At 48.5% G+C, this 12,781-nt stretch overlaps 1 protein-coding gene across 4 annotated transcripts in view; it reads right to left on the minus strand.

Annotated features, from left to right (window-relative positions):
* ARHGAP6 (Rho GTPase activating protein 6) overlaps positions 1-12,781 on the minus strand; it is a 502,257-nt gene that overhangs the window by 27,390 nt on the left and 462,086 nt on the right. For all 4 annotated transcript variants that reach the window (XM_045995547.1, XM_045995548.1, XM_045995546.1 and 1 more), the window contains 3 exons: positions 10,955-11,105; positions 9,769-9,917; positions 3,389-3,568 (listed from right to left, as the gene is read on the minus strand). In XM_045995547.1, the coding sequence (XP_045851503.1) occupies positions 3,389-3,568; positions 9,769-9,917; positions 10,955-11,105 (480 nt within the window). The remainder of the gene's footprint in view (positions 1-3,388; positions 3,569-9,768; positions 9,918-10,954; positions 11,106-12,781) is intronic.

A 12,781-nucleotide genomic window follows, 5' to 3' on the forward strand; every position in this document is an offset into this window, starting at 1 on the left:
TAGAATCTGCTGCCTCGGTTTCCACAGAGGGATCACAAGGGCTGTTATCGGGACCTGTCTCCAGCTCTAGGATTTCCAACCCAGTGGCTGAAAAGCAAACAACCAGTGTGAAAGCCTATCCTAGCCAGCCTCTCAAAGCCTGCGCCAGCCTCTGAATGTAAGCCCCTCTCCTGATGATGGGACAAAGTCAGGCTCTTGTCTTGCCTCTCTCACTAACTCACATGCCTCTGCTACATGGGAGACGCAGTCTCTACACCAGGACATGGAGGACATCATTAACACTCAGAACAAATGTCTGCGTGGTCGCCGGGCCTCTGGGGGTTTGCAGGACCACTCCATCCATCCATTCTGCCACCTTTCCTGACAAGTCTTCCTTTCTAATGCCAGTGCGGAGCAAGGCCTCTTTCGCCATTGGGCTTCGGCCATCCTTGCTTGGGATTATTGTGCTCACTCTGAAAGCTTCTTTAAGAAACAAAACAAAACAGCGACACACACCACTGAATTTTTGTCCACCCACGTGGACCGGCTTTGCCAACCAGCCAGCAGCTTGAGGCTGACCAACTAGATTCTGAAATGCCAAATATGCCAAGAGGACCCGCCAGCGATAAGGTTCGTTTTCTTTTGTGCTTTCTAGAAATAAAAGAGGTAAAGTCGGGGCGAGGGCACAGGACCGTGTAGATTTTAGAACTAGAAGGAATCTTGGTTTTCATTCGTTCTAACCTTGTCCTCTGATACCTAAAGAAGCAGTCATCTCAGAAAGTTGATGTGGAGCAAAGAAAGAACTATAGCAAAGCTTCCTGCTTCCAGAGCCGGTTTGCTTTTTACTGACCTTGGCTTGGAATCTTCATCTCACCTCTCCTCCCTTTTATCCCCTCCATACGTAATTCCCATTATCTGTCTAGGAAATCAAGAATGCTTGTATTAATTTTCACTTACTCTGAAAAGGCATCCTTAATTCCTCCATGTGTAAACTTTTTCATATGTATACAGAGTAAAAATTAACAATATGGAAATTGTATGTTCCAGAACTACCACCAAATCATTCATTAATTCAACCAGTATTTCTTGTGTTTCTACCATGTGCCAGGCACAGGGGGGATGCAGTAAAGAAAGTAGGTGGAAATGGGCACAAATTCATCCTGTCACAGAGCTCGCGTTCGTTCCAGTGGGGAAACACACAACAAATGAGAGAACTTAGTAAAACCCTGTATTCATAGTGATGAGTGCCATGGAGAAAAAGCAGGGAGAGGGAATAGGAAGTGAGGGGGTGTGCACATGGGGGCGGCGGCAGGGGTGTATTTTAGACCAGGTGGCCAGGAAAGGCACAAATGTAAGCTACTGCCCCAGAGACCCTGGGCATCAACGTCTCCCAAGAACAGCAAGCGAAGAAAATGCTGGAAAAGGTGGAACTGATGGACTGATGCTCTTCTGCTGTTTTCCATAGTCCGGGCAGCAGGAAACGGTGGCCAGGAAAGGCTGTGTTGGTATCCGCGTGGAAAAGAAATGCCTGATGATTTGTGGTTTCATCTAAAGAACTTTGCTTAGAATATGGAATTTAGAGAACAGAATTCAGATTGGTGAGAGGCATTATTTTGTTAAAAAAAATCCCGAGAGCATGAAGTCATGCCAAGACTACTTGGCAAGATGACATGGGACTTAAAACTCGAAGAAAATGGTGAAAAGTTCAGTTATTTGATTCATCCTAATATGTAGTTAATTATGAAGGTTTTGGCTGAAGTGTGAAACTTACACGCAGGCAATGACTAATTCCATATTTTTTGAGAGTTCGTTGTTTGCAAACAGAACAGTGCTTCAGAGACTCAGAGGGGAGCAAGACACCATTCTACCTCAGTGAACTTTCCCACTGTGTGTAAATCCATTTTCTCTTCTTCCTGGGCATCCAGCAGGAATCCGTTTTCCTGGCTTCCCTTGTGGTTAAGCATGGCCTGTGTAATGGGATTTGAGTGGACGTGACGGATGGCCCTTCTAGGTACGGCCCATAACATCCCAGAGGATCGCAGCGTCTCAAGACGCCAGAAGTTCAAGACCCTAAGTCATTAGCTGCAAAGCTGTCTGACACGCGTCTGATTACACTTCACATCAATAAGATCTTGACGTCTGTTTGTGCCGAAGTCCCGAGATGTGGACCAGCTCATGCTGCCCAACCAACGAGATTCTTAGTGAACATTTACATAGCCTGCGGAAAGCTTTCACGTATCAAATAATTCTGGGAAGCCCCCTGGGGAATAGGGTGTATTTTTAACCTTCCCATTTCATAAAAGCCAAAATCGATGCTTGTCGAGCGCTGAAGTCCTTGGTCATGATCACACAGGTAAGACGCAGAGAGCAAAGTGTAAAGCACCGGCTCTCAAACTGACAAAAATACCATATGGGCGTGGAAGTGAATCTCATGCAGGGCATGTGATCACTGCAGACACAGTACTAAGGAGTTGCAAAAGAGGGAACTGACACGCTCGGCTGAAGCGGCCACCCGAGGCTCTAGCGGAATAGGGAAGATTTATGGTGAGCGTTTGCAAATGGACAGGAGAAATGGGAGAGGAAACATGGAGAAAGTTCCTGTAAATTCTGACATGCGATATGAGCAGCGAACAGAAATAGAAGAGGCTTGGCATCTGTTCTAATGTTTCAAGGGAAGTTGGAGTAAGCAGTGCAGTTTTTTGAAGGAAAACAGGAACTGGTAATTCAATACAAATACAAAAAATATTTATTGAGTGCCTGCCAGATGGAGGGCCTTCCAAAAGTGTACAGAGGATACAGGGAGAAGAGAACAAGGGCACAGCCCATGTTGCAGATGCATTTAGAAACCACTAAAGGAACTAGTATAAAGGACTGTAACACAATGTCGAGTAAGATAAACATCAATAAGAACAGTGATGGGTTTTAAGGGACAAAGAAGTGACATGAGAAGGACATGGGAGAGAGAGGTGAAGCTTCATGGAGGAGGTAAGACATCAACATTGACCTTGGAGGAGACGCCGTCGACGGGGGCGGCGGGGGGGGGGGGGGTGGTTATGGATTATGTGAATTCAGGAGGGCCACAGATAACTCCCAAAAGAAGGATGTTATCAATATTTTGAGCAGGGACCTCGCTATCTGGATAATTAAATCACTCCAAAATGTGGCCATGGTCTAGGGGACAACAAAATACAACTTACAACTTGGGTATGTTTGTTTAAACGTGGGATCACAAACTTCCAGGGATACCACAGCTCTGTACATTTCCAGTTCTATTGAAACTGCCTGGCTTCCAGTGAACTCGGGCAACGACTGGCCCTGCAGACCAGAGATGGTGTGCGTGAGTTTTGGTCTGCAGCCCAGCAGCCCGAGGCAGCTTACCAAGGTGTTCTGCCTAAGGAAAGCCACTTACCATGAACAGGGCTTCGTAATTTTCAATCATTTTCTGCACCACAGCGATGATGGCTGTGCTCTCCTCAGCCCGGGCTGAGCTCTGGACAGAGAATTCTTTGTCCGATGATTTCTGCTTGTGCAGCAGGTTGGGTCCAAATATGGTGGCCAAGTTCAGAGAGGTCATTTTGTTCCCAGTGACCTGTAAGAGTGGACGACACAAGGATTGGTGTTATTTTTGCTTTTCAAACTGCTGGGTGGGTTGGTAATCAAAGGGACCTTTTTCCTTTCCTGTTTTTTTTTTTTTTTCCCCTGCAAGGACTATATCACCTTTGGCAGAATCCATGAGGGGCACCGTCACTTCCCTTTTGTTTTATATCTTGGATTGACTGTCATAGCTCAGAGGTCATTTCAATAGCATATTAAGTACAACTTTACATCTCTAAGTTATCTGTTGTGAAACTGGTACTATATAAAATGTCTTCCCTGTCTGCTTTTAAAAAATACTGAAGTCCATGCAGGCCTGCATCCTTGCATCCATCCATCCAACCAACCTCTTGTCCCTCCATCCGAGCCAGCCTTCTAGAGGGGAAGTAAACATACCAGTTACAGGGAGTGGGTGCAAGGTATGAAGCTATCAACTCTGGCGGCCCCAGGGACACTTCAAAGACGCGGTGATATTTGTACAAAACCATGAAAGAGGAATGGAGTTGGTTAGGCCAAAAAAGCAGGGGAGCTGAGGCAAGGGACGATTTCACAGTAGGAGGAACACCGTATGCAAAAACAGAAACGCGTAAACTACATCCAGGCACCCCCGTCCCCTTCACCCCCCAAAACAGCGTCACAGGGGATTCTGCAGGGAAGGCAGGCAAGGGCCATGGCGACGTGTCCCTTGTGGGCAAAACTGCCCCTGGTTGAGAACCCCTAGGCTAGGCAAATTTTTCTTTCTCTTGTTGATATTAGTTGCAAATCTAGGAACACAGGGATCTGCGTGGGGACTGTGGCTGCTCGGTGGGGCTCCTTGGTCTGGGAAGACGTGCAGAGCCTTTGAGAGGCACCTGGGTGCCCAGCACAGAATTCAAGAATCCTGATTCACAGCCACAAGAAAGACTCCTGGTCCCACCCTTGTCCTGGGGAGCCCTGAGCTGGAGCTGGTGGCCGTCCCGGCCTGTGATCCTGGTATGGCACAGGGCAGGTGCTATTTTTAGAAGGTGAGCCTGTCTTTCAGGCCTCCTGCCAAGTGAAATGCTTTCACATGTAAACACTGGGCATTTTCACGGAAATACTCTTTATCCGTAGACTGTTTGATTATTTTTCTTCTGCATTTTACTTCATGGATATAAAAGTTGCCATTTTTTCATTTGCTTTTCCTTTCTCTTCCTGGAAATTTACGGCTGAGGACAAAATCAACTATGTGTCATGTTCAAATTCATCCCTTTGGAACTTAGGCTTTTGGAGCGCTTCCCTCTACCCCCTTAAAGTCATATCAGGGTTTTCCTATTTTTTTTTTCAACATTAGCAAATAGGAGATTTTGTTTTCCTTTAAAAGAATGTTTAGCACAAGGACAGTCCAAAACTCTGTTTCCGTTGCCTCCTTCCCCTGTTGCTATTCTGGGAACGCAATCCAATCCGTCCGTAAAATGGCACAGAGATTCCAGCTGTAGACCATGCTGCTGTGGCTTGTTAATGCTTTATTTGTTGGGTTGTGATTTGTTTTTGTTTTACTGTGCTTGAGACTGGAAAGGGGACTGGCTCGAAGACAGCCTCCAGCCTTGTAGCCTGTGGTCCGGCATCTACCTCTACGGGGGTCTAGGTTACAACACGTGCCCTTGGGGGCGGCTCATGAGCTAATTATTAGCCAGCCAATTAAACGACTGATTTTATCTTCACTAAATAAGCATCCCAGAGCCTTTCTAAACCTAACAGGAATCGCTCACATTGATTATCAGTCTGGCATGCACGGTCACCGGACTAGGAACTTTCCACAGGCTCTTTCAGTTCTTTCGCACTATAAGCTGGGGAAGCAGCTGGGCTGTTGTCCTTTTTTTTTTTTTTTAACACCCAGGGAAGTGATGTCCAGAGCCCGGAGCCAGGAGCGGGGTAGAGCAGCGGAGAAGCCAGCCCCAATCTTTCTCATGAGCCAGCACCTCCCCCTGGTTCCAGCATGGGGCAATGGGAAAACTAAACTTTAAAGCAAAGGCTGGGATTGGGGTGGGGAGGGCGAGACCCTGGTCCCTCTCCAGTTCCAAAGCCAACCTCCCATTTCCTGAAGGTCTACACCTCCTCAGAGATCAGTAATCCTGGTTTTATGCCGGTGGCTTGGAAGGTCTTTTCTGCCTCGTAGACTCTGTGAAGAACTGAAGGCCGGCTACAGACTCTCCCACCAAAAACGAGCATGTCCACACCACATTTTCTGCAATACCAGAGCAATCTTAGACAACCTGAAAAACCACTAGGTTTGTTTTTTTTTTTTTTTTTCCAGGCTCAAGAGGTTTCCGTGATGTTCCTGCAGTGTTCTTTCTTAAAGAAAGGAAATCGTTCTTCCCTTTGGGAATTTCTCTTTTCCCCAAGCAGCAATGCAAATAAAATGGAATCAGACAAAGTGAACACAGATAGCGAAACGCCATTATCATTTTCCCCCCAGAAAAGCACTGATGGACCAGCCAACAAATGTTCTCATGTCCTTCTTGTCAAAATCATGAAGATCCTATTAGCTGAAGATGCAGAACACTGTAAGTGCCGATTCGAAAGGAAATATTATGCTCATCTCATAGAGGAGGAAGCTGAGACCTTCCCCCCTGCCCAACTCTGTGCTCTTCCCTCTTCCTCTAGGTCATAGGAACCAGCTCCAAGCTCCTCGACGCTCTCTGACCACAGCTCTGCACGTTGCAAGCCGCAATCACTACGCAGCAGAGACAGAACCTGTCTAAGCCCGAGCACCGAACGGGCGAGAGGAAGAGCTGAAGGCTGCTCTGTTTCTGGAGCGTATTTGACAGCTGGAGTCCTGCCTCGCCGCAGTGCGCCCATCCCGTAGCCTCTACGTACTCGTGCCAAACCACCACCACCAAAATATTCACAAACAACCGCCAGTTCCTCTCCCTCCACTCTGAACTCCGACCAGAGGGGCTTTCGGCTAACCCCCATCCCCGCGCAGGGCTTACATGGTCCGTTCACTCGAGCCCCTTGAGACGTCTCCTCGAGGAAGCCACGCCTAACTTTCCTGGCCCGTGTTCGCCACCTTTCTCCCGAGACTCTGGGTTGACTCTGCACTGCCTCCCCTAATTCCACACTTGCCTCAAGTCCTCCCCTCCTCCACCTCCTAGGGGCCACAGCATCCCAGGAACAGCAACTGGACAATTTCAGAACCCCACTCAGATCGGGGCCCAGGATGTCCGTGATTCGAACACCAAGGCCACTGTTCCACGGAGACACTGACAACGCGAACTGCTGTTTCCCACATCGCTAGTCACACAGAGGCTTCCCAAGGCTCTCTCTCCCCACCTCTACCAATCTACAGCATGGGGCATACAGCCTTAGCGGAATCCTTCCAAACGTTCAGGGCTTGCTTAAAGGAATGCAGCACCTACCCCCTTACAAAGGCATTCGGCACTCCATGAACACAGCCCAATTTCCCCTCATACGTTCTCGGGACCTTCCCACTCCAGAGCCTCTACTCCAACCGAGATGGCTGTGTGGGCTGCCCGTTCACCTGGGACATCTCACCATTCCATGGAAGCAAACCTCTCCTCCTCTTTCCCCCGCCGCTTGAACGTTTGCTTGCTAGTCCTTCATTTTGACTCCAGGTTCAGGTGGAGAGTGCGCAGAAGCACTTGCAATCTCGTGCTTCCCCGTACAGCCTTGCTGTTCCCGGAACGCCGTCGATTAGAGTAAACCAGTCTTCCCAACCACCGTGCCGTGCCGGGTGGAGACTCCGTATCCCCAAACTTCAGGTAAGGAAACTCAGGTTTAGGGAGGTTAACAGATTTCTCCAAGAACACCTGGTCAGTTAGTTATAAAGCTACCCAGAGCTCTCAACCAGGGGTGCCTCTGCCCCCTCGCCACCCCTCACAGGGTACTCGGCAATGTCTAGAGATGCTTTTGGTTGTCACAACGGAGGCGCGGTAGGGAGCCACTACCGACATCAAGCATTTAGAATAAGGGCCCAGGACGCTGCTAAAATAGCCCAGAATGCACAGGGCAGCCCTACAATTACTTGGTCCCAAATATCAATCACACGGAGGCTCGAAAACCCCCACCTAGACCCATGGGTTTTTTTCCCCCTAATTCCTAGTCTAGATTCCTGTCTTCTTAGTGAGCTAGACTAGTTTGGGTTTGAGCCAAAGCTGCGACTTTACTGGTCACTGGATGGCTCCGACCACTATTCCATACGAGAAGGTTGTGTGAATGAGAATGACGAGCCCCTCCCTCCGCATTTTCTCCTGCCATCTTCTAGGGTCCTGTCATGCTCGCTCTGCAAATCTACCGTGCCTAGGGGGTCCAGGGTGCCTCCCCCAGAGTTGTGTCCCTGTGGGACCCTGGCGGAGTTCCTTAACCCCTCTAGGCCTCGCTTTCCACCTCTGAAATGCGGAGGCAGCGACAGCAGCCTTGTGCAGTGGAGGACTGACCGTACCGTACAACGCCTCAGGCATGCAGCTGGCACGCGGTCGGAGAGAGGGCGACGACACTACAGCGCCAACAGGCCAAGGGGCGTCGGTCCCCAGCCCAGAATCTTTTCTTCCTTCGGGCCTAGGTGATGGGGTTTCGTTCAGCATTTGGACTGAGAGTGTCTGCAAAGGTTTCTAAAACTGCAAGAGTTGCTTCCATCGGACTTCCTGCTTTCATCGATGCCTCCTTCTTCGTTACCTAAGACCCGGCCGTCCGCTCCCATACCACTGCAGGAGCGCCAGAGGAGGGGTGGGCGCGCCTAGGCACGCAGACAGGGCCCTGCTCCACCCAGTGATTTGGCAGGTGAGTCCACAGCCTGCGTTGCATCCGTAGCTGATAAGGGATGACACCCAGGCGGGGAGTCCAACTACCACTTAACAATTATGAGAATTACAGTATATCCCGGGGAGAGCTGTGTCTGCTAAAATAAGGTGTCGGTACCATATTATGAAGCCTGAAGCCAGCAGAGGGTTCACTAATTATAACTACGATAGAGAGACATGGCTAAGTCAGGAAAGTTCCATTCTCGCACCAACAGTGAGGATGACCTCAAGAAATGCAGAACTGCCGTTCCGGATTAAAGTGGAAAAAAATATAGGACCAGGATTTTTAGGAAAGAAACGTGATAAATATAGAACCGAATCCACCACAGGGCTGAGCTCTGCTTAACAAGGATTGAAAAGAAAAGGTTCTGCAGTGGAATAAGTTTGGAATGCCTTCGGTCTCTTCGTGTTTGATTTGTAATGAGTGTTCTTAGCACAGGAAAGGGTCTGAGATCACCTGGGGAGTCCAAGGTCAAGGAGAAGTATGACTGGATCGTACCAAAAAGGGAAACAGAGCCCTTGTTATGGTGAAGACTGAACAGGCTGCTTGTTAACTGGTCACCTAAAATTGAAGCCAGCACCTCCTTTGTCCGAGGGTGAAACCAAAAACCACCTTGAAGCATATGGCTGCATATGAACCAAAGAGAACCGGACCCCAGGACCTCAGATGGGCAGGGGGCGGAGTCACCCTAGGGGCCGAGTGGGGACTAGGTTCAACAAGAACATCCCAGGAGGGCCCACGGGACTGTGCAGAATCTGTTCAGTAGCTGACATGCTGTGGCATCGAGATGCATGGCGATGGCAGATCAGGCCTTCTAGATCCTTCTACTTCCTTCTCTACCAGGTTTGGAAGCAGGACTGACTCTCCATGGCTTTAAGCCAGTCGATTTTGGGGGAAGGGTTTAAGGAGAGAAAGAACCTCTTAAAAGGAGGATAGCACACCTTTAGCCGTAGGGCAGATGGGAGCTTGAGGGACAATCTGGAAGACTCACAAGGTGGCGACACAGTGGGGCCCCCAGTTAAGGAAGCAGATCAAATTAATGACAATGACAGCAATCTCCCCGTACCCCCGTTACCCCATTTTGTCGCAGCTGTAAACACCTCCATAGCTCATTGCTCATCTTCTTCACACGAATGGAAATTCAAGGTCTTGCATAAAGCATCATCGGGGAAAATGGCAGCCTCGTTTAGAAGCATTCTGGAAACACAGGACGCCAGTGGCCTATGCGCTCCTAGGAACTGTCCCTCCTGAAAAAAGCCTGCCCTAGTTCTCCTTCTACCTCAACAACGGGGTCAGGAAAGGGCAGGTGCCATTTCCTCCAGGTGAAGCAGGTCATCGAATTGACGACCCACTCTTCTGCAACTGGAAAAAGGAAGAGTCACGGCATCTCGGGCCACCAGGGGCACATCATACCTCTTGCCCATCTTTGCTGACGTTGTCATTGGCATGCTGGGCCACCATGGAGAGGAACTGGAGGAGGCGGTGCAGGGTGTCACAGTTACAGGGAGGTAGAAGATAGATGAGGAGCTGCAAGGTGCCGAGCTGTTCCTCTGGCTCCAACACTAAGCAAGGCAAAAGGAGGCATTCGGAGTAAGTTAAAGGGGGATCTCCCACTATTCAGGTCCCGAGAAGAGGCCTCTCTCAACCCCTTTCAGAAAGGGATGAGCCAGGCCAGTCACGTTCCACCGCACCCATTCTCCCGCTGGCTTAGCAATTTAGCACAAGGTCTTATGAAGGGCGTAAAGATAAAGTAGACCCGGGGAAATGAACCATCTGGAGCCAGCGTTATCTTCCCGGGGAAGAAATGTAGCTTCAATTCCCTTACTTTCTTCTCTCTCCCTTCCCTGCCATTCTCATCATTTACTTTGTAGACTGTGGTCTTTCATTTTCAGTAAATATTTACTAACAGTGACTGGGAGTTGGTGAACATTCTAAAAGTTGAGTTTATAGCAGATCTGAGGCCCTTTTCCGTTGAGGAATCCACAAGGATTTGACTTTTTGTTGGCAATAACCAAAGCCAGGGCACAATGGCAGTGTCTTCACGCTCTTCTGTGATCCTGTTTTAACTGTGCCATGGGGGGAAGAAAAGTGTGGAGGCTGTCACTGCTCTGGCCTGTTCCCACCCCGCCCCCTTTCCTCCTCCATGCGATCTGGGTCCATAGCCCTCAAGCAGCCATACTGAAAGCCCTGCCATGGGGCTAGGCCATCCTGCTTTCCCTGGAATGTTGCCTGCCCCCTTTCCTCACTCTGAGTTCCTATGGCTCCCTCCTTCCTCATACCAGAAACGCAAACTCATTTTTAAGGCACAGACTCAATGTGAGCTCTTGCTGTTCCTCCGAAGCATCAGTTTATAGCACTTTCTACTGGGCTGGGGTCATCTGAAAGCATCCCAAATTCCTCTTTGTTTTATGGCAACTTTCTTCTTGCTAAGTCTCCCCAGGGTAAATCTCAGAAAATTCCCCAAATAGCCCACTCATTAGAGACCAATAAATAAGAAGTAAAAAAAGTCATTGGGAAACACATGTACAAGGTCCAGTGAGTGAGTCGGACATCCCAGTAAATCCCTGGACACGTCCCGGCAAATGGCCGTGTTACGCACAGAGAGTATTGATGAAGGCTGTGTACAGCTCCCTGGTGAGAAGGGGGTCCGGCATGTCCCTCAGGAACTCCTTCAGCAAGGCAGCCACATCGTGAACACTGTGCTCTTCCTCCAGAGAGACATCAACCCCACGGTCAAATTCCTCACGTAACTGGAAAAATAATGGTTCAAATGGTCTCACGACACCACACCTCAATGCTCAGAGCCCAGCAAACAAAGTGCGGGGACATGAAGTATCTGGTCTTAAGCTTACACCAGAAAGGAGGAGAAAACAACATGTTGCCTTGATCTACAGAGTCTAACCATGAATATATTTTCACATGCATATATATATATATGCATCATTATGCATTATTAAATAAATGCGTTATTCAATGAATGTATCTGTAGGTTTACTGTTAATGATGCAAGCAGAAGGGCTGGAGAATGACATCCAGAAGGTTGGGAGGAAAGAGATGAGGGGGTTAGGTCAAGGGTGAATGTGGGAGGGAGGAATTCATCTATCACACAGCAGTTCTGCATGTCAGTGATCCTATCAGGTTGGAATTTTGACATTTCACAGAAATACTCAACAAGAAAGCAAGGTTTTTTGCTGTGCACGATGAAATTAAAAACCGTGATAAGCCATTTGTGACTAAGCCTCAAAAGATGATAATTACTAAATAAAAGCTGCCTTGGATTAGTCAAAGGAGCCTTATTAACAATTCCCAAAGGGAGTCCCTGCCTTACTCATTATCCTAGGTTCGTTAGCGTTTATGACAACGTGAAAGCACAATAGCAAGAGGAAGGGAGTCATAACTCTGCAGCCAACTTCCATGACCGACAGCTCAGCTTCTCCTATGTATTGTTTTCTGCTGTAGAAATAATTCTGTGAGTTCCTGAATCTCCTCTATGCAATATGTTTCTGTAAGAGTTCATTGGTTCACTTACTCATTCATCCATTCCCTTGATTTCCTGTACGGGGCTGAGGTCTAGGCTCTCCAAGTATGCTAGGGAACGAAGAGGCAATGTCCCTATCCCCTCCCCAGCTCTCAGACTGCTGGAGAGACTGGTGAGCAACTGGTAATCCCACAGATGCTTAATTTGCTGTTAATATTGTTATTTGGAACAACTGTTCCGAACTAAGAAGTGTAGGGTGCTAAGAAGTGATGTTCAAGAGTAAAATGGTGGGTTAGGGGATACGTCACCCTGGGAATCGAAGTCTCCATAACCACAAATTATATTCTGATTGGATAATCCTTAAATAAATCTCTATGCAAAGGCTTTCCCTTTGGTGGGTCCAGATGTAAGCGAGGAGTAATTTCTGAGACTAGCCGCCTCTCTGCCTGGTGAAAATGCCATTCCCGTCCCGAGCTGCCCACTGATGCCAGGCAACTCATCAGCAGTGTGCAGCAGGCAGCCAGAACGGAAGTCTCCCCCTCGGCACCACTCCTCCCTGTGATCTCTCAAACCCGCCAGGTTCTCTCCCCAGCACACGCACATGCAGAAAGAATGGACCGTGGGAAGAGGCTTAATCTAAATTGTGGGATCTTGAGATTAACCCTGAGCTTGAACCGAACCTGGGGCAAACTGTGTGATCTTGAAATAAGTTTCTTAATTTTTCTAAGCTTCGAAAGAAGTGGGGAAGGCGCCCCTCTCACAGCTGGTGGCTGGAGTCAGTAAGATAATGTTTTGAAAATATTCTGCTGCTCCGCCCAGGCGAGAGGGCCCCAGAATGTTGTCATGCTACCTTCCTTCTTGCAAGCCCTGTGGCAAAGTGTTGTATGTTTTGTAGTCCCTTGTGTGGCTATTACAAATAAAGGCAACCCACCAAATAAACAGAAAAAG

This window comes from Meles meles, chromosome X (genome assembly GCF_922984935.1).
Source record: "Meles meles chromosome X, mMelMel3.1 paternal haplotype, whole genome shotgun sequence".
Taxonomy (NCBI): domain Eukaryota; kingdom Metazoa; phylum Chordata; class Mammalia; order Carnivora; family Mustelidae; genus Meles; species Meles meles.